The sequence below is a fragment of the Balaenoptera physalus genome (genome assembly GCF_965194825.1).
Source record: "Balaenoptera physalus genome assembly, chromosome: 15".
Taxonomy (NCBI): Eukaryota; Metazoa; Chordata; class Mammalia; order Artiodactyla; family Balaenopteridae; genus Balaenoptera; species Balaenoptera physalus.
Window position 1 is genome coordinate 35,895,020 of NC_138894.1, and position 27,554 is coordinate 35,922,573.

General features: G+C 37.2%; 1 protein-coding gene across 4 annotated transcripts in view; it reads left to right on the top strand.

Moving 5' to 3' along the window:
* The window catches only part of EXOC6B (exocyst complex component 6B), a 722,841-nt gene that overhangs the window by 330,363 nt on the left and 364,924 nt on the right, over nt 1-27,554 (top strand). For 3 of the 4 annotated variants that reach the window (XM_082426005.1, XM_082426007.1, XM_082426008.1), the window contains 3 exons: nt 23,633-23,686; nt 26,683-26,766; nt 27,121-27,167. In XM_082426005.1, coding sequence (XP_082282131.1) covers nt 23,633-23,686; nt 26,683-26,766; nt 27,121-27,167 — 185 coding nt within the window. The remainder of the gene's footprint in view (nt 1-23,632; nt 23,687-26,682; nt 26,767-27,120; nt 27,168-27,554) is intronic. The other variant, XM_082426006.1, reaches the window with a different exon arrangement.

Below are 27,554 nucleotides of genomic sequence, written 5' to 3' on the forward strand. Positions count from 1 at the left end.
TGATAGTGCCAGGTTATTGTGCAGTTTGTTCCAGTAACAAGCTTCTTTTGGACCCTCCCATTCAGAAAAGAGCAAAAATTTCCCCTCTTTCCAGGCATAGCTTTATTACTCTCTTAAGGGAAACTTTCAGATATTCGGCTATTTCAAAAGACCTTTTGTTGAAAGTTTCTACAGTGCAGGATGTCTTCTGTTGCCTGAAATCATCCTGTACAGTTTTGTAGAGTTGCATACTTGGTATTTACAGGGAGAAGTCTTCAGATAGCCAGGCACCTTGTCTGTAGTCACAAGTGGTAGATGACAGGGTCCATAAAGTATCTGTTTTATGGTTTTCTTATTGGTACCAGGACAGTGAGTTCCTTTCCAGGTGCCAGCACTGTTACTCTAACTCTGTCGAAATCTAGGCGTAGCACAGGAGCCACTTTTATTCTCACCTATCAACTTTGGAGAAAGCACTTATTTTTTTCTCTTCTTGTGTTCTTTATCTTGGGATCTGAAAGTTTCTATACTTATCATTCCACTGTTGTCTGCTCTAGGCTCTTTCTGCCCTGACCTGGTGGGGTCAGTCAGCGGACACTGTGATGGCTCTGATAAAAGGGAACTAAGGAAATATCTTTATTTTTCACCTAAATGTCATTGTTCATTGTTTAAAAAACTTGAAAAATTTGAAGAAACCAAATTACTTGCAATTTCACCACAATTTTGGTATACTTCTTGCAGACATTATTCTCTGGACACATTTGATATACTTTTTACATAAATTGGATTATACTATGTGCATTTCTTTATATTTTGCTTCCGCCTCCCCTTAACATACACCATATCACAAATATCTGTACATGTCAATAAATATAGATCCAACATTATTGTTTTTGTTTTCACTATATAGGTTTACTTAATCTAATGTTGTAATTAATCATGACAGTCATGACGGCGATGATGATAATGATGATGGCTACCATTTATTGAGAACTTAGTATGTGCTAGGCATCATATTATATGATTCACGTACACTGTCTTATTTAATCCTCATAGCAATCCTGGCAAGTATATATATTAATATCCCTATTTTGCAGGTGAGGCAATTGACACATATTAAATAAATTGCTTAAGATCACAGAGTTAGGAATAAGCCAGGATTCTAACCCGTACTGTAAGAATATGAACCCAAGTTCTTTCAACTGTGTACATTTTAAGCATTTTTTAAAAAATCACTGGTCTGACGATTATTAAAGTGAGTTAAAGGGCATACACATTTTAAGCTTCCTGATACTTAATCCCTCAAAACTTCATAACAATTTGCATTCCTTAACAAAAGAATTTAGGAGTGCAGTTTTACCATATTTTCAATAATATTGAGTTTTGTCCTTTTTCTTTTGCTAACTTGGTGGCAGGAAAACAAAGGGTACATTGGTGAATTTCATTTGCATTTTAAAAATCACTATTGATTGTGGACATTTTTCTTTTTTCTTTTTTTTACAAAATTGTTTTTTTAATTGAAGTATAGTTGATTTACAAAGTTGTGACAGTTTCAGATGTACTGCAAAGTGATTCCATTATACATACATGTATGTAGATATATACACATATATATTTTCTTTTTTAGATTCTTTTCCATTATAGATTATTATAGGATATTGAGTATAGTTCTCTGTGCTGTGCAGAAGTCCTTGTTGTTTATCTATTTTATATATAGCACTGGATATCCTGGATATCTGTTAATCCCAAACTCCCAATTTACTCCCCCCCTTCCCCTTTGGTAACCATAAGTTTGTTTTCTATGTCTGTGAGTCTGTTTTGGTTTTGTAAATAAGTTCATTTGTATCTTTTTTAGACTCCACATGTAAGTCATATCATACAGTAGTTGTCTTTCTCTGTCTGACTTACTTCACTTAGTATGATTATCTCCAGATCCATCCATGTTGCCACAAATGGCATTATTTCATTCTTTTTTATGTATGAATAATATTCCATTGTATATATGTATATCACATCTTCTTTATCCATTCCTCTGTCGATGGACATTTAGGTTGCTTCCATGTCTTGGCTATTGTAAATAGTGCCCCTGTGAACATTGGGGTGCATGTATCGTTTTGAAGTAGAGTTTTCTTTGGGTTTATGCCCAAGAGTGGAATTGCTGGATTGTGTGGTAGCTCTATTTTTAGTATTTCAAGGAACCTCCAGATTGTTCTCCATAGTGGCTGCACCAATTTACATTCCCACCAACAGTGTAGGAGGGTTCCTTTTTCTGCACACCTTCTCCAAGATTTATTATGTGTAGACTTTTTGATGATGGCCATATTGACTGGTGTGAAGTGATACTTCATTGTAGTTTTGATTTACACATCTCTAATAATTAGTGATGTTGAACATCTTTTCATGTGCCCATTGGTCATCTGTATGTCTTCTTTGGAGAAATGTCTATTTAGATCTTCAGCCCATATTTTGATTGGGTTGTTTGTTTTTTTGATATTAAGCTATACGAGCTGTTTGTATATTTTGAAAATTAAGCCCTTGTTGGTTACATCATTTGCAAATATTTTCTCCCATTACGAAGGCTGTCTTTGTTTTGGTTTCCTTTGCTGTGCAAAAGCTTTTAAGTTTAATTAGGTGAAGAGGGTCAAGAGGTACAAACTTTCAGTTATAACATAAAAAGTCCTGGGGATGTAATGTACAACATGGTGACTATAGTCAATAATATTGTAGAGCATACTTGAAAGTTGCCAGGAGAGTAAATCCTAAAAATTAAGTTTGTATTGTGATGGATGGTAACTAGACTTACTGTGGTGATCATTTCACAATGTATACTAATATCTAATCATTATGTTGTACACCTGAAGCCAACATGATGTTATGTATCAGTTATAGCTCAATAAAAAGCTTTTAAAAAAAAAAAAAGATGTGTGGAATTGGCAAAGGGCTGGACAGATCAATGGGACAGAATAGAGAATTCAGAAATAAAAAAATATTTGACAAAGTTGCGGAAGCAATTCAACAAATGGTGCTAGAGCAATTGAACATTCATACACCAAAAAAGTGAGCCTTGAGCTACTTCTCACATTTTGTACAAAAAGTAACTCAAAATGGATCATGACTTAAATGTGAAATGCAAAACTGTAAAACTTTTGAGAAAAACAGGAGAAGATTCTCAGACGCTAGAGATAGGCAAAGAGTTCTTAGACTTTACTCCAAAAGCACTTACCACAAAAGAAAAAAATTGATAAATTGGACCTCATCAAAATTAAAAGACCCCATTAAGAGGGTGAAAAGCCAAGTTACAGAGTGGGAGAAAATGTTTGCAAACCGCATATCCAACAAAGGACTAGTATCTAGAATGTATAAAGACTTTTCCAAACTCAACAATAAAAAATAATCCAGTTAGGATATGGACAGAAGACACAAATAATCCACCAGTGCAGATGTACAGATGGCAAATAAGCACATGGGAACATCTTTTGTTTAGCATCATTAGTCATTAAAAAGAATTCAGATTAAAGCCACCATGGGCTATCACTACACTCCTATCAGGATAATGACTACACCAAATACCATTATGATTGCTGGTGGGAACATAATATGGTGCAGTCACTCTGGCAAACAGTTTGGCAGATTAAAAAACTAACCATGCAACTACCATGTGACCCAGCAGTTGCACTCCTGGTCATTTATCCCAGAGAAAAGAAAACTTATTTCAGGTATTTTACATACCTGATAGCAGCTTTATTCATGATAGCACCAAACTATTATATCTGATATATTTCAATAGGTGAATAGTTAAACTGTGGTACATTTATACCATATCAGCATGGCATATTACTCAGCAATACAAAGGAAAGAACTATTGATATATGCAACAGCCTGGATGAATCTGCAGAGATTTATACTGAGTGAAATAAGCCAATCTCAAAAGGTTACGTAATGTAAAATTCCATTTATATAACAGTCTTAAAATGACAAAAATTATAGAAATGGAGAACACATTAGTGCTTACCAAAAGTTCAGTAGGAGGTAGGGATGGAGGGAATGGCTATAAAAAGGATGCTTGTGGGATCCTTGTAGTTTTGGAATTGTGCACCTTGACTGACTGTACTGTCAGTGTCCCAGTTGCGATAGTGGACTATAATTTTCTAAGATGTTTACCATTGGAAAACCTGGGTAAAGGAACAAGGGATCTGTCTCTATTATTTCTTTTTATAAATTTATTTTATTTATTTAGTTTTGGCTGCGTTGGGTCTTTGTTGCTGCGCGCGGGCTTTCTCTAGTTGCGGCCATCGGGCGCTACTCTTGGTTGCGGTGTGCGGGCTTCTCATCGCGGTGGCTTCTCTTGTTGCGGAGCATGCGCTCTAGGCGTGTGGGCTTCAGTAGTTGTGGCACGCAGGCTCAGTAGTTGTTGCTCGCGGGCTCTAGAGCACAGGCTCAGTAGTTGTGGCGCACAGGCTTAGTTGCTCCGCGGCATGTGGGATCTTCCCGGCCCAGGGATTGAACCCGTGTCCCATGCGTTGGCAGGCAGACTCTCAACCACTGTGCCATCAGGGAAGTCCCTGTCTCTATAATTTTTTATAATTGCATGTGAATCTACAATCCTCTCATTATAAAAAGTTTAATTAAAAAATTGGTATTGAAGCAAATTTTATTCAACTTTTAGTTTCCTTTTTTTCTCTTAAGCTATATTCTTACTTTTTCTTTTTTACCAAATATCAGCTGAATATATGTCCATTTTTTTGTTTTTAGATACTCTGCTTTTTTTCCTAAACATCTGAAGTTCAGTATGACAAATTTTTTTTTATTCTTACATTCTAAAGTTGTCTGTTTCTGTACAGTTTCTGTTAATGGGGGAGAAAAGGCATAGATTTATTTATATAGAATTTCCCCAATCCTCACTTAACTATATAAAGGGCTGTTTTGGGGTGTGTGTGTGGCAAATTTGATTTTGAAATGCAAGGAGCAGCCATGTGTCTTTAATAAAACAGCCATTACATACATTTATATATCATAAAAATAACGTGTATAGCTCTTTCAGTTTATAAAGTACTTAGACTGAGCCTCAGATTTTGTGCTTTTCCTGGCATTGACTTCCTTTAATATACATGGGAAGTCACTTAAAAGCTATTTGTCTAGTTCTTCTTGTATAAAATCTTATATTGTACCTTCTGTTAAGCCAGCACTTTCTATTTACTTATTGTTAATAGTGAGAACTATTAGTTCTCATTGCCTTTCATCTCCATGAAGTGATTGTGTGTAACAACTGTGACATCACGATATTATTTTTATTTACATTTTTAGATGTTACATTTTTCTGTGCGCTCTTTAGTAATTGTTCAGGGGTCCTATTCATTTTGGAAACATGAAACAGATTAAGAGGTTTAAAATTCTGAATTGTGAAGCACTTCAGCAGTTTAAAAGATTGACAAGTGTGAGTTAGAAGAGGCTTCTAACCATCATAATCAAACCATCATGCTGTATGCCTTAAACTTATACAGAGATGTAAGTCAATTATTTCTCAGTAAAACTGGAAAAAAAAACATGAAAAAAATTCTCTTGCTAATTGTCTACAAATTGATTAAATCATATTATAATATACAATTAGCATATTATTTGTGCATATAATTGTATGTGCACAGTTATCTGCAGCTTATTCAAGCTAAGGTTTTTCTAACAAAAGGGATACATCTTAAAAGTGAAATCCAAGTCTTTTCCTGATCAATTACCTTAATCAGAGAGGAAGTCTGGGTTTTTGTTCTAGCCAGGTAGGTAGGTTGTAATTTTAAGCAGCCTGCTAAGCATGATTAAGACACCGTTCCCTTTGAGGTTTACCCTTTCACTTCTAAGGTACAACTGTTTATCATCTTGGGTCAAAGGTTATAAAAAGTAGTCATCAATTAAAGCTTTATTGGTTGTAATTGGTAATGCTATGAAAGGAGCCAGCCAAACTGAATCTGATAATAAAAGACTCTTTGTTAAAATATTTAATAAATTAACACTCTCTCATGGAAGGGGGGAAGCTAATTACAAAGCCCAAGATTGTTAATCATAATGTTTACTTTCTTCAAAAGCACAGACTCAACTACTCCATAATCATTAGGCATCAGATTTCTTTCTTTTTCTTTTTTAAAATTCTGCAGACTTGGGTCATTCCCGGAGGGGATGTTCTTTTCTATGGCTCAGGCTTGGGGTATGGCAGAAAGAGGAAATGCCAAGACAAACATAAGTTAAAAGGGGCATCTTAAAAATAAACAGGATTCTCTTAGAACGTCAGACTGACTTTGCTCTTCAGGAAGGATCAGAAGTTTATGTAGATTTACTTTGTAGGCTAATTGAGTGATATAAAGAATTGGGGCATTTGGAAAGTAATGGTTTTTTTTTTTTTTCATAATAAATTATCTACCAGAGCAATTATCCTTTCCTCATACATAGATTTTTTTTGAGGTGTTTGACAGTGTTGTGGTTCTTGAATTTTAGACGTTTTTCAAAGCCCTAATGTAGGTAAGCGGAGCTGTGGCACATACCACCTTCATGACTCTTGAATGACCTTGCCATGGAAACTCTCTGAATGGGCTTTTACATCTGGGAATCAAATGAATGTTTCTACATTTAAGCAATAGGGGGCATCTTGGGTTTGTTCTTTACATGTGTTTCTGTAGTCTGATCTTTAGGGCACTTCTAATGAAAGAAAGTCCTGCTTTGGGCCTGCTGTGCAAATTAGCCATATGGTGAAGTGTAATATCCCGTTGAATGTTGTTATGGGGCCCTGTGATATGTGCTCCCCTTTTTGCATGGAAGCAAATTAAAATGGCCCTTTCAGATTTTTTTTTTTTTTTTTTTTTTTAAAACACTCTGAGTAAACCTGTCTTCACTTGGATGCTGGGACAGTTAAAAGGGAGTTCTCCAGCTGCAGTCAGGGTGGTGAAATTACAGGCTTTGCCCAAGACCAAATGGAAATATTGCTTCCTGTAGGCAAAGCCGGAAGAACAATGGTGTGTACTTCCCTCCTTCCATTTCCCTCTTGTCTTTGTGTACTTGTCCTTAGCTGTTTCTCAATCCAAGGGTTACTTTTCTGTTATTGTGATAGATGGGAAGGTCTCTGCCTACTTTCCAGCAGACCTCATATCAATCTCTACCAGGAAAGATACACTAGATGAAGAGCTGTTTAGCCAAATAATGGCGTAGTAAATGTTTAATGAAGAATATACAAGGCCTGTTCCTCTTTCCCTGTTATGTAGACATGTTGCCCATACGAAGTAGTAGTGTCTCAGCCTAAGTTTTTTTTTATTTCTATGAAGCTAGACATGTAGATTCCACTAATGTTTGGAGGCATGGGGATCAATAATTGTATGAAATGTTCAGGGTATTTGTGTACATAGGATACATTGTTACCTTTTATGAAGGAAAGAAATCCAGGAATGGTCTTTCATCTGGCCTTCTCTTTCCCCAGGAAGAGCAAGGATCACATGATCCTGACTTATTTGATTACTGGTGCATGTTTGTGACCTAGAGCAGCTAAAATTTGACTTTGAGCTTTGTTAGCAATGAATTTTATCACTTTTATATACAAAAACAAAAGGCTCACTCATTTGCTCACATTGAGTGGCAACTGTGTTTGTTATCTATGTTTATATCCCGACAAGTGTCTAGACACATGGGGACTTCAAAGTCATCAACTGTGTTTTTATTTTTATTTTTGAACATTTATTCAAAGCCCATGTTTGTTCCAGCATTTGTATGACAGTTTATAGCCTGTGTGTGAAGAAAGGGAGTTGGAACAGTGTTGTGCAGTAAAAGTGGATCATACTGAATTATGATGTTCTAAAAAAGATTTTTGCATGGAAAGGTCAGTGAAAAGAGTATGTATGGTATGATCCTATTTATATATGTGTATATGCACATATGTGTGTAGGTAAAATATCTGTCTATTTAGAATAGAAAAACATTTGTGAGGAGTACACCAAACAGTAAGCAGTAGTTATCTCCAGGTGATGGGGATTATGAATGACTTTTTTTTAAATCAAAGAAGGTTGATTTATAATATTGTATTAGTTTTAGGTATACAACGTAGAGATTAAAATTATTTATAGCTTATACTCAATTTAAAGTTGTTACAAAATATTGGCTATATGCCCTGTGCTGTACAATATATCCTCGTAGCTTGTTTATTTTATATATACTGTAGTAGTTTGTACCTCTTAATCCCCACGCCTATCTCTTGCCCCTCCTTCCTTCCCTTTCCCCACTGGTAACCACTAGTTCATTCTGTATATCCGTGAGTCTTTTTCTGTTTTGTTATCTTCATTCATTTTATTTTTTAGATTTCACGCATAAGTGATAACATACAGTATTTATCTTCCCTTGTCTAATTCATTTCACTAAGCATAATACTGTCCAGGTCCATTCATGTTGTTGCAAATGGCAGAATTTCATTCTTTCTTATGGCTGAGTAATATGTATATATTGTACATATTGTATATATGTATATACCATATCTTCTTTATCCATTCATCTGTTGATGGACATTTAGGTTGCTTCCATATCTTGGCAATTTCAAATAATGCTGCTGTGAACATTGGGATGCATGTATCTTTTTGTTTTTTTTGTTTTTGTGTTTTTGTGGGTTTTTTTTTTTAACATCTTTATGGGAGTATAATTGCTTTACAATAGTGTGTTAGTTTCTGCTTTAAAACAAAGTGAATCAGCTATATATATATACATATATCCCCATATCTCCTCCCCCTTGTGTCTTCCTCCCACCCTCCCTATCCCACCCCTCTAGGTGGTCACAAAGCACCGAGCTGATCTCCCTGTGCTATGTGGCTGCTTCCCACTAGCTATCCAGTTTACATTTGGTAATGTATATATGTCCATGCCACTCTCTCGCTTCGTCCCAGCTTACCCTTCCCCCTCCCTGTATCCTCAAGTCCATTCTCTACATCTGCGTCTTTATTCCTTTCCTGACCCTAGGTTCTTCAGAACCACTTTTTTTTTTTTTTTTTTTTTAGATTCCATATATATGTGTTAGCATACGGTATTTGTTTTTCTCTTTCTGACTTCACTCTGTATGACAGACTCTAGGTCCATCCACCTCACTACAAATAATTCAATTTCATTTCTTTTTATGGCTGAGTAACATTCCATTGTATATATGTACCACATCTTCTTTATCCATTCATCTGTTGATGGACACTTAGGTTGCTTCCATATCCTGACTATTGTAAATAGAGCTGCAGTGAACACTGTGGTACATGACTCTTTTTGAATTATGGTTTTCTCACAGTATATGCCCAGTAGTGAGATTGCTGGGTTGTATGGTAATTCTATTTTTAGTTTGTTAAGGAACCTCCAAAATGTTCTCCATAGTGGCTATATCAATTTACATTCCCACCAACAGTGCAAGAGGGTTCCCTTTTCTCTACACCCTCTCCAGCATTTGTTGTTTGTAGATTTTTTGATGATGGCCATTCTGACTCGTGTGAGGTGATACCTCATTGTAGTTTTGATTTGCATTTCTCTAATGATTACTGATGTTGAGGATCCTTTCATGTGTTTGTTGGCAATCTGTATATCTTCTTTGGAGAAATGTCTATTTAGATCTTCTGCCCATTTTTAGATTGAGTTGTTTGTTTTTTTCATATTGAGCTGCATGAGCTGCTTGTAAATTTTGGAGATTAATGCTTTGTCAGTTGCTTCATTTGCAAATATTTTCTCCCATTCTGAGGGTTGTCTTTTCATCTTGTTTATGGTTTCCTTTGCTGTGCAAAAGCTTTTAAGTTTCATTAGGTCCCATTTGTTTATTTTTGTTTTTCTTCCCATTTCTCTAGGAGGTGGGCAAAAAAGGATCTTGCTGTGATTTATGTCATAGAGCGTTCTGCCTATTTTTTCCTCTAAGAGTTTTATAGTGTCTGGCCTTACATTTAGGTCTTTAATCCATTTTGAGTTTATTTTTGTGTATGGTGTTAGGAAGTGTTCTAATTTCATTCTTTTACATGTAGCTGTCCAGTTGTCCCAGCACCATTTATTGAAGAAGCTGTCTTTTCTCCATTGTATATTCTTGCCTCCTTTATCAAAAATAAGGTGACCATATGTGCGTGGGTTTATCTCTGGGCTTTCTATCCTGTTCCATTGATCTATATTTCTGTTTTTGTGCCAGTACCATACTGTCTTGATTACTGTAGCTTTGTAGGATAGTCTGAAGTCAGGGAGCCTGATTCCTCCAGCTCCATTTTTGTTTCTCACAATTGCTTTGGCTATTCAGGGTCTTTTGTGTTTCCATACAAATTGTGAAATTTTTTGTTCTAGTTCTGTGAAAAATGCCATTGGTAATTTGATAGGGATTGCATTGAATCTGTAGATTGCTTTGGGTAGTATAGTCATTTTCACAATGTTGGTTCTTCCAATCCAAGAACATGGTATATCTCTCCATCTGTTTGTATCATCTTTAATTTCTTTCATTAGTATCCTATAATTTTGTGCATACAGGTCTTTTGTCTCCTTATGTAGGTTTATTCCTAGGTATTTTATTCTTTTTGTTGCAATGGTAAATGGAAGTGTTTCCTTAATTTCACTTTCAGGTTTTTCATCATTAGTGTATAGGAATGCAAGAGATTTCTGTGCATTAATTTTGTATCGTCCAATTTTACCAAATTCATTGATTAGCTCTAGTAGTTTTCTGGTGACATCTTTTGGATTCTATATCTATAGTATCATGTCATATGCAAACAGTGACAGTTTTACTTTTTCTTTTCCAATTTGTATTCCTTTTATTTCTTTTTCTTCTCTGATTACAGTGGCTAGGACTTCCAAAACTATGCTGAATAATAGTGGTGAGAGTGGACATCCTTGTCTTGTTCCTGATCTTAGAGGAAATGCTTTCAGTTTTTCACCATTGAGAATAATGTTTGCTGTGGGTTTGTCATATATGGCCTTTATTATGTTGAGGTAGCTTTCCTCTGTACCCACTTTCTGGAGAGTTTTTATCATAAAAGGGTGTGGAATTTTGTCAAAAGCTTTTCCTGCATCTATTGAGGTGATCATATGGTTGTTATTCCTTAATTTGTTAATTTGCTGTATCACATTGATTGATTTGCATATAATGAAGAATCCTTGCATCCCTGGGATAAATCCCACTTGATCATGGTCTATGATCCTTTTAATGTGTTGTTGGATTCTGTTGACTAGTATTTTGTTGAGGACTTTTGCATCTATATTCATCAGTGATATTGGTCTGTAATTTTCTTTTTTTGTAGTATCTTTGTCTGGTTTTGGTATCAGGGTGATGGTGGCTTTTTAGAACAAATTTGGGAGGGTTCCTCCCTCTGCAATTTTTTGGAAGAGTTTGAGGAGTATTGGTGTTAGCTCTTCTCTAAATGTTTGATAGAATTCACCTGTGAAGCCATCTGGTCCTGGACTTTTGTTTGTTGGAAGAGTTTTAATCAAAGTTTCAATTTCATTACTTGTGATTGGTCTGTTCATATTTTCTATTTCTTCCTGGTTCAGTCTTGGAAGGTTATACCTTTCTAAGAATTTGTCCATTTCTTCCAGATTGTGCATTTTATTGGCATAGAGTTGCTTGTAGTAGTCTCTTAGGATGCTCTGTATTTCTGCGATGTCTGTTGTAACTTCTCATTTTTCATTTCTAATTTTATTGTTTTGAGTCCTCTCCCTCTTTTTCTTGATGAGTCTGGCTAACAGTTTATCAATTTTGTTTATCTTCTCAGAGAACCAGCTTATAGTTTTATTGATCTTTGCTATTGTTTTCTTTGTTTCTATTTCATTTATTTCTGCTCTGATCTTTATGATTTCTTTCCTTCTGCTAACTTTGGGTTTTCTTTGTTTTTCTTTCTCTAGTTTCTTTAGGTGCAAGGTTAGATTGTTTACTTGAGATTTTTCTTGTTTCTTTAGGTAGGCTTGTATAGCTATAAACTTCCCTCTTAGAACCGCTTTTGCTGCATCCCATAGGTTTTGGGTCGTCGTGTTTTCATTGTCATTTGTCTCTAGGTATTTTTTGATTTCCTCTTTGATTTCTTCAGTAATCTCTTGGTTATTTAGTAACGTATTGTTTAGCCTCCATGTGTTTGTGTTTTTTACGTTTTTTTCCCTGTAATTCATTTCTGATCTCATAGTGTTGTGGTCAGAAAAGATGCTTGATATGATTTCAATTTTCTTAAATTTACTGAGGCTTGATTTGTGACCCAAGATGTGATCTATCCTGGAGAATGTTCCGTGCGCACTTGAGAAGAAACTGTAATCTGCTGTTTTTGGATGGAATGTCCTATAAATATCAATTAAATCTATCTGGTGTATTGTGTCATTTAAAGCTTCTGTTTCCTTATTTATTTTCATTTTGGATGATCTGTCCATTGGTGTAAGTGAGGTTTTAAAGTCCCCCACTATTATTGTGTTACTGTTGATTTCCTCTTTTAGAGATGTTAGCAGTTGCCTTATGTATTGAGGTGCTCCTATGTTGGGTGCATCTATATTTATAATTGTTCTATCTTCGTCTTAGATTGATCCCTTCATCATTATGTAATGCCCTTCCTTGTCTCTTTTAACATTCTTTATTTTAAAGTCCATTTTATCTGATATGAGTATTGCTACTCCAGCTTTCTTTTGATTTCCATTTCCATGGAATATCTTTTTCCATCCCCTCAGTCTGAAGTGGGTCTCTTGTAGACAGCGTATATATGGGTCTTGTTTTTGTATTCATTCAGGAAGCCTGTGTCTTTTGAAGGTTAGAGCATTTAATCCATAGTCGTTTAAGGTAATTATCGATATGTATGTTCCTATTACCATTTGCTTAATTGTTTTGGGTTTGTTTTTGTAGGTCCTTTTCTTCTCTTGTGTTTCCCACTTAGAGAAGTTCCTTTAGCATTTGTTGTAGAGCTGGTTTGGTGGTGCTGAATTCTCTTAGCTTTTGCTTGTCTGTAAAGCTTTTGATTTGTCCATCGAATCTGAATGAGATCCTTGCCCAGTAGAGTAATCTTGGTTGTAGGTTCTTCCCTTTCATCACTTTAAATATGTCATGCCACTCCCTTCTGGCTTGTAGAGTTTCTGCTGAGAAATCAGCTGTTCACCTTATGGGAGTTCCCTTGTATGTTATTTGTCATTTTTTCCTTGCTGCTTTCAATAATTTCTCTTTGTGTTTAATTTTTGCCAGTTCTATTACTATGTGTTTTGGTGTGTTTCTCCTTGGGTTTATCCTGTATGGGACTTGCTGTGCTTCCTGGACTTGGGTGGCTATTTCCTTTCCCATGTTAGGGAAGTTTTTGACTGTAATCTCTTCAAATAATTTCTCTGGTCCTTTCTCTCTCTCTTCTCCTTCTGGGATCCCTATAATATGAATGTTGTTGCATTTAATGTTGTCCCAGAGGTCTCTTAGGCTGTCCTCATTTCTTTTCATTCTTTTTTCTTTATTCTGTTCCTTGGCAGTGAATTCCACCATTCTGTCTTCCAGGTCACTTATCCGTTCTTCTGCCTCAGTTATTCTGCTATTTATTCCTTCTAGTGTAGTTTTCATTTCAGTTATTGTATTTTTCATCTCTGTTTGTTTGTTCTTTAATTGTTCTAGTTCTTTGTTAAAGATTTCTTGCATCTTCTTGATCTTTGCCCACATTCTTTTTCCGAGGTCCTGGATCGTCTTCACTACCAATATTCTGAATTCTTTTTCTGGAAGGTTGCCTATCTCCACTTCATTTAGTTGTTTTTCAGGGGTTTTATCTTTTTCCTTCATCTGTTACATAGCCCTCTGCCTTTTCATCTTGTCTGTCTTTCTGTGAATGTGGTTTTTGTTCCACAGGAACAAAAGGATTGTAGTACTTCTTGCTTCTGCTGTCTGCCCTCTGGTGGCTGAGGCTATCTAAGAGACCTGTGCACGTTTCCTGATGGGAGGGACTGGTGGTGGGTAGAGCTTACTGTTGCTCTGGTGGGCAGAGCTCAGTAAAACTTTAATCCGCTTGACTGCTGATGGGTGGTGCTGGGTTCCCTCCCTGTTGGTTGTTTGGCCTGAGGCAACCCAACACTGGAGCCTACCCGGGCTCTTTGGTGGGGCTAATGACAGACTCTGGGAGGGCTCACACCAAGGAATACTTCCCATAACTTCTGCTGCCATGGTACTTGTCCTCACAGTGAGACACAGCCATCCCCTGCCTCTGCAGGAGACCCTCCTACACTGGCAGGTAGGTCTGGTTCAGTCTCCCCTGTGGTCACTGCTCCTTCCCCTGGCACCCAATGTGCACACTGCTTTGTGTGTGCCCTCCAAGAGTGGAGTGTCTGTTTCCCCTAGTCCTGTCTAAGTCCTGCAATCAAATCACACTAGCCTTCAAAGTCTGATTCTCTAGGAATTTCTTTTCCCATTACTGGACCCCAGGTTGGGAAGTCTGACGTGGGGCTCAGAACCTTCACTCCAGTGGGTGGATTTCTGTGGTATAACTGTTCTCCAGTCTGTGAGTCACCCACCCAGCAGTTATGGGATTTGATTTTACTGTGATTGCGCCCCTCCTACCGTCTCATTGTGACTTCTCCTTTGTTTTTGGATGTAGGGTATCTTTTTTGGTGAGTTCTAGTGTCTTCCTGTTGATGATTGTCCAGCAGCTAGTTGTGGTTTTGGTGTTCTCACAAGAGGGAGTGAGAGCACGCCCGTGTACTCCACCATCTTGGTTCAGGGCCACAGTAATTCTGGACTGCCTTGTCTGGTTCCTGAAAAACTGAAATGGTTTCAGTTTTTTACCATTGAGAACGTTGTTGGCTGTGGGTTTGTCATATGTGGCCTTTATTATGTTGAGGTAAGTTTCCTCTATGCCTACTTTCTGGAGGGTTTTTATCATAAATGTGTGTTGAATTTTGTCAAAAGCCTTTTCTGGATCTATTGAGATGATCATATGTTTTTTATCCTTCAGTTTGTTAATATGGTTTATCACATGGATTGATTTGCGTATATTGAAGAATCCTTGCATTCCTGGGTTAAACCCCACTTTGTCATGGTGTATGATCCCTTTAATGTGCTGTTGGATTCTGTTTGCTAGTATTTTGTTCAGGATTTTTGCATCTGCATCTATGTTCATCAGTGATATTGGCCTGTATTTTTTTTTCTTTGTGACGTATTTGTCTCGTTTTGGTATCAGGGTGATGGTGGCCTCGTAGAATGAGTTTGGGAGTGTTTCTCCCTCTGCTCTAATTTGGAAGAGTTTGAGAAGGATAGGTGTTAGCTCTTCTCTAAATATTTGATAGAATTCACCTGTGAAGCCATCTGGTCCTGGGCTTTTGTTTGTTGGAAGATTTTTAATCACAGTCTCAATTTCAGTGCTTGTAATTGGTCTGTTCATATTTTCTGTTTCTTTCTGGTTCACTCTCAGAAGGTGGTGCCTTTCTAAGAATTTCTCCATTTCTTCCATGTTGGTCATTTTATTGGCATATAGTTACTTGTAGTAATCTCTCACAATCCTTTGTATTTCTGCAGTGTCAGTTGTTACTTCTCCTTTTTCATTTCTAATTCTATTGATTTGAGTTTTCTCCCTTTTTTTCTTGATGAGTCTGGTTAATGGGTTATCAATTTTGTTTATCTTCTCAAAGAACCAGCTTTTAGTTTTATTGATCTTTGCTATTGTTTCCTTCATTTCTTTTTAATTTATTTCTGCTCTGATCTTTATGATTTCTTTCCTTCTGCTAACTTTGGGGTTTTTTTGTTCTTTCTCTAATTGCTTTAGGTGTAAGGTTAGGTTGTGTATTTGAGATGTTTCTTCTTTCTTAAGGTAGGCTTGTATAGCTATAAACTTCCCTCTTAGAACTGCTTTTGCTGCATCCCATAGGTTTTGGGTCGTCCTGTGTTCATTGTCATTTGTTTCTAGGTATTTTTTTTATTTCCTCTTTGATTTCTTCAGTGATCTCTTGGTTATTAAGTAGTGTGTTGTTTAGCCTCCATGTGTTTGTATTTCTTACAGATTTTTTCATGTAATTGATATCTAGTCTCATAGCATTGTGCTCGGAAAAGATACTTGATATGATTTCAATTTTCTTAAATTTACCAAGGCTTGATTTGTGACCCAAGATATGATCTATCCTGGAGAATATTCCATGAGCACTTGAGAAGACAGTGTATTCTGTTGTTTTTGGATGGAGTGTCCTATAAATATCAAGTCCAGCTTGTTAAATGTATCATTTAAGGTTTGTGTTTCCTTATTTATTTTCATTTTGGATGATCTGTCCATTGGTGAAAGTGGGGTGTTAAAGTCCCCTACTATTATTGTGCTACTGTCAATTTCCCCTTTTATGGCTGTTAGTGTTTGCCTTATGTATTGAGGTGCTCCTCTGTTGGGTGAATAAATGTTTACAGTTGTTATATCTTCTTCTTGGATTGATACCTTGATCATTATGTAGTGTCCTTTGTCTCTTGTAATAGTCTTTATTTTAAAGTCTATTTTATCTGATATGAGAATTGCTACTCCAGCTTTCTTTTGATTTCCATTTGCATGGAATATCTTTTTCCATCCCCTCACTTTCAGTCTGTATGTGTCCCTAGGTCTGAAGTGGTTCTGTTGTAGACAGCATACATATGGGTCTTGTTTTTATATCCATTCAGCCAGTCTATGTCTTTTGGTTGAAGCATTTCATCCATTTACATTTAAGGTAATTATTGATTTGTATGTTCCTATTTCCATTTTCTTAATTGTTTGGGGTTTGTTATTGTAGGCCTTTTCCTTCTCTTGTGTTTCCTGCCTAGAGAAGTTCCTTTAGCATTTGTTGTAAAGCTGGTTTGGTGGTGCTGAATTCTCTTAGCTTTTGCTTGTCTGTAAAGCTTTTGATTTCCCCATCAGATCTGAATGAGATCCTTGCTGGGTAGAGTAATCTTAGTTGTAGGTTTTTCCCTTTCATCAGTTTAAATGCGTCCTGCCACTCCCTTCTGGCTTGCAGAGTTTCTGCTGAAAGATCAGCTGTTAACCTTACGGGGAATCCCTTGTATGTTATTTGTTGCTTTTCTCTTGCTGCTTTTAATATTTTTTCTTTGTATTTAATTTTTGATAGTTTGATTAATATGTGTCTTGGCATGTTTCTCCTTGGGTGTATCCTGTATTGGACTCCCTGTACTTCCTGGGCTTGATTAACTGTTTCCTTTCCCATATTAGGGATGTTTTCAACTATAATCTCTTCAAATAGTTTCTCATTCCCTTTCTTTTTCTGTTCTTCTTCTGGGACCCCTATAATTTGAATGTTGGTGTGTTTCATGTTGTCCCAGAGGTCTCTGAGACTGTCCTCAATGGTTTTCATTCTTTTTTCTTCTTTGCGGTAGTTATTTCCACTCTTTTATCTTCCAGGTCACTTATCAGTTCTTCTGCCTCAGTTATTCTGCTATTGATTCATTCTAGAGAATTTTCAATTTCATTTATTATGTTGTTCATCATTGTTTTTTTGCCCTTTAGTTCTTCTAGTTCCTTGTTAAACGTTTCTTGTATTTTCCTCATTCTTTTTCCAAGATTTTGGATCATCTTTACTATCATTACTCTCAGTTCTTTTTCAGGTAGACTGCCTATTTCCTCTTCATTTGTTTTATCTGGTGGTTTTTTACCTTGCTCCTTCATTTGCTATGTGTTTCTGTGTCTTCTCATTTTGCTTAACATACTGGTTTTGGGGTCTCCTTTTCGCAGGCTGCAGGCTTGTAGTTCCCATTGTTTTTGGTGTTTGCCCCCAGTGGGTAAAGCTGGTTCAGTGGGTTGTGTAGGCTTCCTGGTGGAGGGGACTGGTACCTGTGTTTTGGTGGATGAGGCTGGATTTGTCTTTCTGGTGGGCCGGACCACGTCTGGTGGTGTGTTTTGGGGTATGTGTTATCTTATTATGATTTTAGGCCACCTCTCTGCTAATGGGTGGGGTTGTGTTCCTGTCTTGCTCGTTATTTGGCATAGGGTGTCTAGCAGTGTAGCTTGCTGGTCATTGGATCTGGGTCTTAGCGTTGAAATGGAGACCTCTGGGAAAGCTTTCGCCATTTGATATTACGTGGAGCCGGGAGGTCTCTGGTAGACCAATGTCCTGAACTCGGCTCTCCCACCTCAGAGGCACCAGCCTGACACCCGGCTGGAGCACTAAGACCCTGTCATCCACATGGCTCAGAAGAAAAGGGAGAAAATAAGAAAAAAAGAAAGAAAGAAAAGAAAGTTATTAAAATAAAAAATTATTAAAAATAAAAGAAATTTAAAAGTAATAAAAGAAAGAAAGAAGAGCACAACCAAACCAGAAAATAAATCCACCAATGATAACAAGCACTAAAACTATACTAAAAAAACCCAAAAAACCCAAAAAACCAGACAGAACCCTAGGACAAATGGTAAAAGCAAAGTTATGCAGACAAAATCACACAAAGTCTGCAGCCTCATGTTGGGATGATATTCCAGAGATGCAGGTACATCAAGTTGATTCTGAAGATTTAATCTGCTCCTCCTGAGGCTCCTGGGAGAAATTTCCCTTTCTCTTCTTTGTTCGCACAGCTCCTGCTGTTCAGCTTTGGATTTGGTCCGCCTGTGTGTGTAGGTCACCTGAGGGCGTCTCTTCTTTGCTCAGACAGGACAGGGTTAAAGGAACAGCTGATTAGGGGGCTCTGGCACAGTCAGGCCAGGGGGATGGAGGGGTACGTAATGAGGTGCGAGCCTGCAACAGTAGAGCCTGGTGTGACGTTGCACCAGCCTGAGGCACACTGTGTTTTCTCCCGAGGAAGTTGTCCGTGGATCACGGGACTCTGGCAGTGGCCGGCTGCACAGGGTCCCAGGAGGGGACGTGTGAATAGTGACCTGTGCTTGCACACAGGATTCTTGATGGCTGCAGGAGCAGCCTTAGCATTTCATGCCTGTCTCTGGTGTCTGCTCTGATAGCCGCAGCTCATGCTCATCTCTGGAGCTCGTTTAGGCGGTGCTCTGACTTGCCTCTCCTCATGCACCCTGAAACAATGGCCTCTTGCCTCTTAGGTAGGTCCCAGCTTTTTCCCAGACTCCCTCCTGGTTAGCTGTGGCGCACTAGCCCCCTTCAGGCTGTGTTCACACAGCCAACCCCAGTCCTCTCCCTGGGATCTGACCTCTGAAGCCGAGCCTCAGCTCCCAGCCCCCGGCCGCCCCGGCGGGTGAGCAGACGAGCCTCTCGGGCTGGTGAGTGCTGCTCGGCACCGATCCTCTGTGCGGGTATCTCTCTGCTCTGCCCTCTGCACCCCTGCTGCTGCGCTCTCCTCTGTGGCTCCGAAGCTTCCCCCCCACCAGCCCCCATCTCTGCCAGTGAAGGGGCTCCCTGGTGCTTGGAAACTTTTCCTCCTTCACAACTCCCTGCCAGATGTGCAGATCCTGTCCCTATTCTTTTGTCTCTGTGTTTTTCTTTCTTCTTTTGCCCTACCCAGGTACATGGGGAGTTTCTTGCCTTTTCAGAAATCTGAGGTCTTCTGCCAGCATTCAGTAGGTGTTCTGTAGGAGTTGTTCCACATGTAGATGTATTTCCGATGTATTTGTGGGGAGGATGGTGATCTCCAGGTCTTACTCCTCTGCTATCTTGAAGGTCTCGTTGCAAACCTAAGTCTTTCTTAACTTTTACTAATATACTTTAGGTGTATTAAAGTCTGAAAATTTACAATACTCATTGATAAATAAGGCTGATAATTCACGACATTGTCTGAATTGGAATAAATTTTCTCTACGTTTAGAGCTGATAGAATGGATTGAGAAATCCAGCTGTTGGGTGATGTGTGTTTTGCTGTCATCAACAGAGCAAACCTTAAAAGTCAAAAGACAGTTTATCCCTTTTCCATGATATGCCTTCTGGATTGAAAATACAATCCTGAATTGATGAATACATTGGTTGTTCACCCCACTACTGCATGGATTCTCCTTTTTAGTGCTACCAGAATGTGGGATGAGGGGAAAGAGAGGGACCTTGACTGGCAGCACAGTTCTTTCTGTGCTGGAGAATACTCAAAGTAATAGTGCTGTACAAGAGCACAGATAGGAAAAGCCTACATTATTGTGGTTTTCATTCAGTTTAAGAAGTTCAGAGAGTTCAAACACTGGGAAATGTATGGTAGGAGAATGTTCAGCCATATTTCATGCAAACTTAGTAGGCCTGTTGCTTGCTAGACACTGGCATTAATTTGTGGATGGCCTTTGAAACAGCTTTGGACCTGTTATAAATTGCCACTTCCATAAGGATATTAGATCTATAGCCAGATGAATGGCGAATTGGCCAAAGGCAAACCACAAACCAAGAAGAAAGTACTAGTCTAGAAGGGGCTCCTCTTGTTCTAGATAGAGCAATTGGGAAAATGAAATAATATAAAACAAAATATGAGATCTGAGAAAACATACTGAATAAAATGGGACTGGGACTTCACTGGTGGCGCAGTGGTTAAGAATCCACTTGCCAATGCAGGGGACACGGGTTCGATCCCTGGGCTGGGAAGATCCCACATGCTGTGGAGCAACTAAACCCATGTGCTGCAACTACTGAGTCTGCACTCTAGAGTCTGCGAGCCAGAACTACTGAGCCGGCATGCCACAACTACTGAAGCCCATGCGCCTAAGAGGCCGTGCTCCGCAACAAGAGAAGCCACCACAATGAGAAGCCTGCACACTGCAATGAATAGTAACCCCCGTTCACTGCAACTAGAGAAAGCCCTCGCGCAGCAGCAAAGACCCAACGCAGCCATAAATAAATAAATAAATAAATAAATAAATAAATAAATTTATTTATTTTAAAAAAGGAACAAGGAACATTATCCTAAAAATTCAGAGGGAACATGATTGTAAAAATGATTTTATAAAGGAACCAAAAGGAAATTTTAGAAAATTGTTTGATATGAGGAAGACATAACCTCTATGAAATAGGAACAAAAGTCTTAAAAGAATAAATAGAGATAGAAAAACAACAGAATGACATGAATAGGAATAATTATAAAGAAGTGATTATTGCATAGCAGATAAAGTGTAAATATAACATAAAAATGATATCTTAAAATATCAATTAATATTTTACTCATACTTTTAATCAGTTTTCAAACGAATGCATATTGAATGCCAGTCATGTGCCAGACATTGTTCTAGGGGCTGTGAACACAACAAAAAATAAGACAAACAAGAATCTTGTTCTCATGGAGCTTGCATCCTAGTGAAAGGAGTTAGACAATAAACAAATAAACAACATAATGTCAGATGGAGATATGTGCTATGCAAAGAATTAAAAGAGGGTTATATGTTAGGCAGAACATTCCTTTTTAAATCAAGTAGTAGAAAAATCATCTCTAAGTAGTTGACAGTAAAAGTTATATATTGATTACAAGAAAGAGCCAGACATGTCCAATATGGAAGTCATTATTATCAGTCTGTCCAAATACATTCGATTCTTATTATTCATGGTAGTTGTATTCTATTGGGTTGGCCTAAAAGTTCATTCGGCTTTTTCTGTAAGATGTTATGAAAAACCCGAACGAAGTTTTTGGCCAACCCAATATAAACTGTAAACACTTAGTTAATGAATACTGGACCATTGCTGTTAGGAGAAATACAGGGTTAGGTTTCTCTGAGCTTCTGATCACAACATTTTCATCAGCCAATCAGCTCATAACCTTGTTTTACGTGTGTTTCTCGTTAAAGATACCTTACTTAATACCTATTGTTGATTCATTAACATTGAATTCAACACTATAACTCATACCTGAATGAAGCTCATCTAAAATGTATTTTCTCTGTAAGGTGCATCTTGCCTTCTTGAGCTTAGGTACACGAGATAGCACTTCAGTACTATGTTTGGGGTTCATTTTAAATAGCAAAATCACCAACAAGAAGCACAAAAATGCAAGACACACAGGTAGCTAACAGGTACACGAAAGGGAGCTCTACATCAGGAAAATGCAAATTAACATCACCATGAGATACCACCTCACCTGTTAGAATGGCTATTATGTAAAAGACAAGAAATAACAAGTGTTGGTGAGGTTGTGGAGGAAAGGGAACCCTCTTGCACTGTTGGTGGGAATGTAAATTGGTTCAGCCACTCTGGAAAACAGTATGGAGGTTCCTCAAAAAATTAAAAATAGAACTACCATATGATCCAGGAATTCCACTTCTGGGCATTTATCCAAGGAAAATAAAAACATTAACTCGAAAAGATAAATGCATCCCCATGTTGCAGTATTATCTGCAATAGCCAAGATATGGAAACAACCTAAGTATCCATCAATAGATGAATGGATAAAGATGTGGTACATATATACACAATGGAATATTATTCAGTCATATAAAGATTTCAAATAAGAAATCTTTCTATTTGTGACAACATGAGTAGACCTTGAGGGCATTATACTAAGTGAAATAAGTCAGACAGGGAAAGACAGATACTCTGTTGCAACTCACTTATATGTGGAATCTAAATAAATGAACAAAATCCATCTGGACCCATAGTTACCGAGAACAGATTGGTGGTTGCCAGAGGCAGGGAGTAGGGGTTGGAGGAATTGGATGAAGGTGGTCAAACGGTACAAACTTTGTTATAAAATAAATAAGTCCTGGGGATGGAATGTACAGCATGGTGACTATAGTTAATAATACTGTATTATATATTTGCAACTTGCTAAGAGAGCAGATCTTAAAAGTTCTCATTACAAGAAAAAAAGTATGTATAACTATGTGGTGATAGATGTTAACTAGACTTATTTTGGTGATCATTTTGCAGTATACACAAATATTGAATCATTAAGTTGTACATCTGAAACTAATATAATGTTATGTCAATTATGCCTCAAATTTTTTAAAAAAGCACAAAAATTTGAAGAATGTGGCACTAGATAGACCATGAAAAGAATAATTGTTTATAGTGTGTGAACTGAAATAAGAAAGAAGAGTGTTGCTTTGTTCGGCCTCAGCTAGGAACATGTGCATCGGGCAACGCAAAATTTTCCCCACGCTGTGTATGTCCTTGAATGACTATGAAAGTGCCATGAGTATTGATTTTGAGGCTACACATAAATTTTAGCAGGTAGGCAAATTTGCAAATTAGGAAACCATGGGTAATAATCAACTGTATTTCCTTCTGATTCCTGTCTCATTAAATGACACCACCAACCAATCTAGTTAACTAGGTTAGAAACCTCACATCAGCCTTCTTTCCTTCATGTCCTTTACCACATATATCCAATTGGCTTATGCCTCCTAAATATATGTCAGATTCTGACTGATCTTTTTGTAGCTAATTTTCCCTTCCTTTATTCTACTCACTATATTACAACTTCCAGGTGTCTAAAACTAGAGTTGAAGTCCAAATATCTTAATACGATTTACAAAGTCCTCCAGCCTCGTCTCTTGTCATACCTCTCCTTTACACTCTGAAGTTCCAGCCATGAAGAACGTCTTTCAATTCATGGGATGTGTGGTACCTTTTATCTTTGAACATCTGTCTCTACAAGGAACATTTTTTTTCCCTTTCTGTTTACCTGGCTTATTCTTCTGAGTCATTCTTCAATTATGAGTATAAATGTCATTTTTTTCCTGAGAATCTTTCTCTAACATTCCTCCCACCCCCTAAGTGCACGTGCGCACACGCATACACACACACACTCAGACATACATCCCACTTCAATCCATAGGATTCTAATATAATTTTAATAGGATTTTAATATAATTGCTTGTTTAATTTCTAGTCTTCCGCCATAGACTATAAATTCAGTGAGGAGATTCTCAGTGTCTATCACATGGTGAGCACTTTATATACACTGTGACTAATTTTTCTGTGACATTGTGTGTATTAATTCATTAATTATTATACAGCCTTTGTAGCACTGTCATACTAATGACATAAAATGAAAGAACAACTTTTCGTTTGCCTGCCTATTGTTTTATATCTATTTGTTTATACCTTCAGTAGCTTGTGAGGTGGCTTTTTTGGTTTGTGTTTTGTTTTGTTTTTTCATTTGAGTGATTAAAGGAGCTTGAGGCTGAAGTGGCAGAACTCTACAGGTCATTGTCTATTGACCTATTTGTGAATAGGCAGGCACTTCATCATTTACTCAACTGGATTGGTCAGAACTCTATTTCTCAAATTTCTCCTGTAAGCATTGAGTTGACAAAATTGGCAAAGGAAATAGAATAATCAGAGGTGAATTTACTTAGCACCCACTAGGGAAAATCTAGCTCATTTTTGTAAATGGGGAAGCCAGACCTATTAGATAAATTGGTCTTTTCTTATGTTTTAATTTTATTGAAAAAGCAAAATGTATATACTTTAGAATTAAGTAGAGGTTCATGATTTGGTTTTTATATAGAATTTCATCTTGTTTATTTTCTATCATTTACAACAAATAATTAAGTTAATATAGTGTGTTCTAATTGGAAGGCTTTCCCTAAATTCTCAGCTAAGTGTATCTTGGCTAGAAAGCATGTTGAAAGTGTAACGTCACACTAAAATAATAAAGGGCCTTTAGGGCTGTTAACCTTAAAATGAAAAGCCATTCAGTGTGTATAGAATGTAATTGACATTTAATAATACCTCTATGCTGTGAAATGGTGACAAGTGGGAAACAGCTTTAACAAACTAACAGGCAGTTTCCACTTTTTATTTCTTAAATAGAATTATTTGCTACCTCACTAACTTATAGACTAAGAAAGCCTTGAAATAGCTGTCTTAATGTTTGTTTTCATTTTTTAGGCAGAAAAATTCAGGTATGTACAGTTATAATAACTTTAGTGTTTTAAAACCTTTGTTTTTAAGCTACCCCAGGGGTCATCAAACCATGATTTATGGGCCAAATCCAGCCTACTGCCTGTTTCTGTATGACCTGTGTGAACTTTTACATTTTTAAATGGTTGGTATTCATAAAAAAAATCATAAGAGGAGTAATATTTCATGACAGGTGAAAATGATACGAAATTCTAATTTCAGTTTTCACAAATAAGGTTTTATTGGAACACAGCCACACTCATTTATGTATTGTCTATGGCTGCTTTTGCACTACAGCAGCAGAGTTGAGTAGTTGTATCAGAGACTGGATGGCTCACCAAAGCCTATTTACTATCCTGCCCATTATGGAAAACATTTGCCAACGCCTGAGCTACACTACTGAGGCTGCATGATTTAGTACCTTAAACAGTTTTCCTGGTTTAGGGATCTAACAAAGAAGTCATGTTGAGTAAAATTCTTCAGACTTTTGGGAAGGTGAAGAAAACTGAACCAGGTATTTCATGGAGTTTATGTTCACATGGGCTGGGCTTTCTGTTTCATCACTGATTTCATCTTACTTATGTTTTAAATAAGTACTTGCGTAGTGGTTATTATTTATCAGGTACTAGTCTAGAAGCTTTATAACTCTTCTAAATCCTTATTACAACCATGTGAGTTTGGCATCTCTACAAATGAGTAAACCATAGCACATCTGTTAGTGAAAGGTAAAGAGTTAAATAGTGGAAGTTAAAATAATGGAAGGGAAGTTATATAGCTAGTCATATGAGTTATACAGCTAGTAAGGGGCAGAGCCATGGTTTGAATAAAATCATTTGGTTTTAAAATCAGTATTCTTAACCACTGTGTAATGCTGTCTCTCCCTTTCTACTCTTGTTTATTTAGAAAAGTCTTGGGTTGAGAGTAGAGTTTAATAATGGGGAGCATCATGTTTTAAAAGCTTTGAGCTTATATCAGTTTCCTACGGCTGCTATAATCAAGTACCACAAACTGGGTGGCTTAAAATAAGAGAAATTTGTTCTGTCACAGTTTTGGAGACTAGAAATCCAAAATCAGAATAACAGAAGGCCATACTCCCTCTCAGATTCTGGGTAGAATCCTTCCTTGCCTCTCTGTAGCTTCTGGTGGTGGCCAGCAGTCCTTGGTGTTCCTTGGCTTGCAGCTGCATCAGTCCCATCTCTGCTTGTGGCACCATATGGTGTTCTCCCTGTGTTTCTGCCTTCATATAGCATTCTCCTCTTCTTATGAAGACACAAGTTTTATTGGATTAAGGGTCACCCTACTGTAGTATGACTGCATCTTAATTTAACTAATTACATCTGTAATGACCCTATTTCTAAATAGGTTCATGTTGTGAGGTCCTGGGAAGGACATGAATTTTGAGAGGACACTATTCAACCCTAGTTATAGAGCTCATGAGTTAGCTCTTGTTCTCTAGAGCACCTTTCAGTTTAAGCCCAGAAACCCTAAATGAAAAGTAGAAACTGTGAGCTAAGACTTTTCAGGGCTTTGTTTCTTCCTTTTTGGTATTAATCCTGTGCTAGATTATATTCTGTCTGAGAAGACTGACTTAATGTTCTCAGCTCCTGCCTTTTTCCTGCCTCCCTTTGGCCTTTTGGTCATGATTTATTTGAGACTAGTTTTTATTCTGGAATGTTCTGTGAGTTTTATTTTTTAAGAACCATTTTCTAAACTGTTGTTACAACCTGTGAGAATGTTGGTTTGTCTTTCTTGTGAATTTGTGATAATTGATTCAGAAACCAGCTTTGGTGTGTTGGAGGCTGAGTTCTGGTAGTTTCCTCTTAAGAATTTTTTGTATCCATCTCTATTGGTATTTGTAAGTAAGGTTCAATAAGTGGTAATAGTTATTTTTATTTTTCCGAAGATTATCAGTGTTAAAATAGCAGATTTTGAGAAATGTGGGGCTGCCTCAATTCCTGACCTGGGAATTTACCATGAAATACTAGAGTAATTGGTCCAAATGTATCAACCCATTTCCTTTTGTTTGTTTTACAGGGTGCCCGGGAAACATTTGAGAACTACTACCGAAAACAGAGGCGAAAACAGGCTCGTTTGGTGCTCCAGCCTCCTTCTAACATGGTAGGATCACCACCTTTACTTTTCTCCCTTTTTCACTTTTCTTCTCTGATATCTTTTAATTATTTTCCATTTGGGCTTCCCCCCACCCCCACCCCAAACTGGGACCACTGGATATGACTTGCATTAAGAAAGTAGCAACTAACATCTGTTGCTTGCTATGTGTCAGACATTGTTCTAAGTACTAGATATGTATTGTCTCATTTCATCCTCACTGTAATCCTATAAGGTAGGTACTATTATTATATTTACTTTATAGTCTTTGGAATTGAGCCTTAAGAAATTAATTAACTGATTTTAACTGTCTTAATGTGTCAAAACAGAAACAATAACTTTTTTCTCTTTGCTTTGTTGCAGCATGAAACTTTAGATGGCTACAGGAAGTATTTTAATCAAATTGTAGGGTGGGTATATGTGTGTTTGTGTGTGTGTGTGTGTGTGTGTTTTAAATTTATACACTTTCAATAGTTTATACACTTTTTGTGAGACTTGGAAAAGTATATCAAGTGTTCTTTGGGAAATTTTTTTTCTTTTCTTTTCTAAATTCTTAAGACAAGATTTGTTTTGAATATCTGATGATTTTAAAGGAATGTCTATTCGTTTCATAGAATTATGTTGGGGAACATAATTCTATATTGTTGGGGAATCCTTTTTATGGATAAAGGGAGAAAAATATTGAATTGTAGTCTTATTATATGTGATGTTCTGTTTTTTCATTATTGTTAAGAGGGAACCAAATAATCAGTAAAAGTTGGCAAGTTTTTTTCTAAAAGGGCCAAATAATAAAGTAT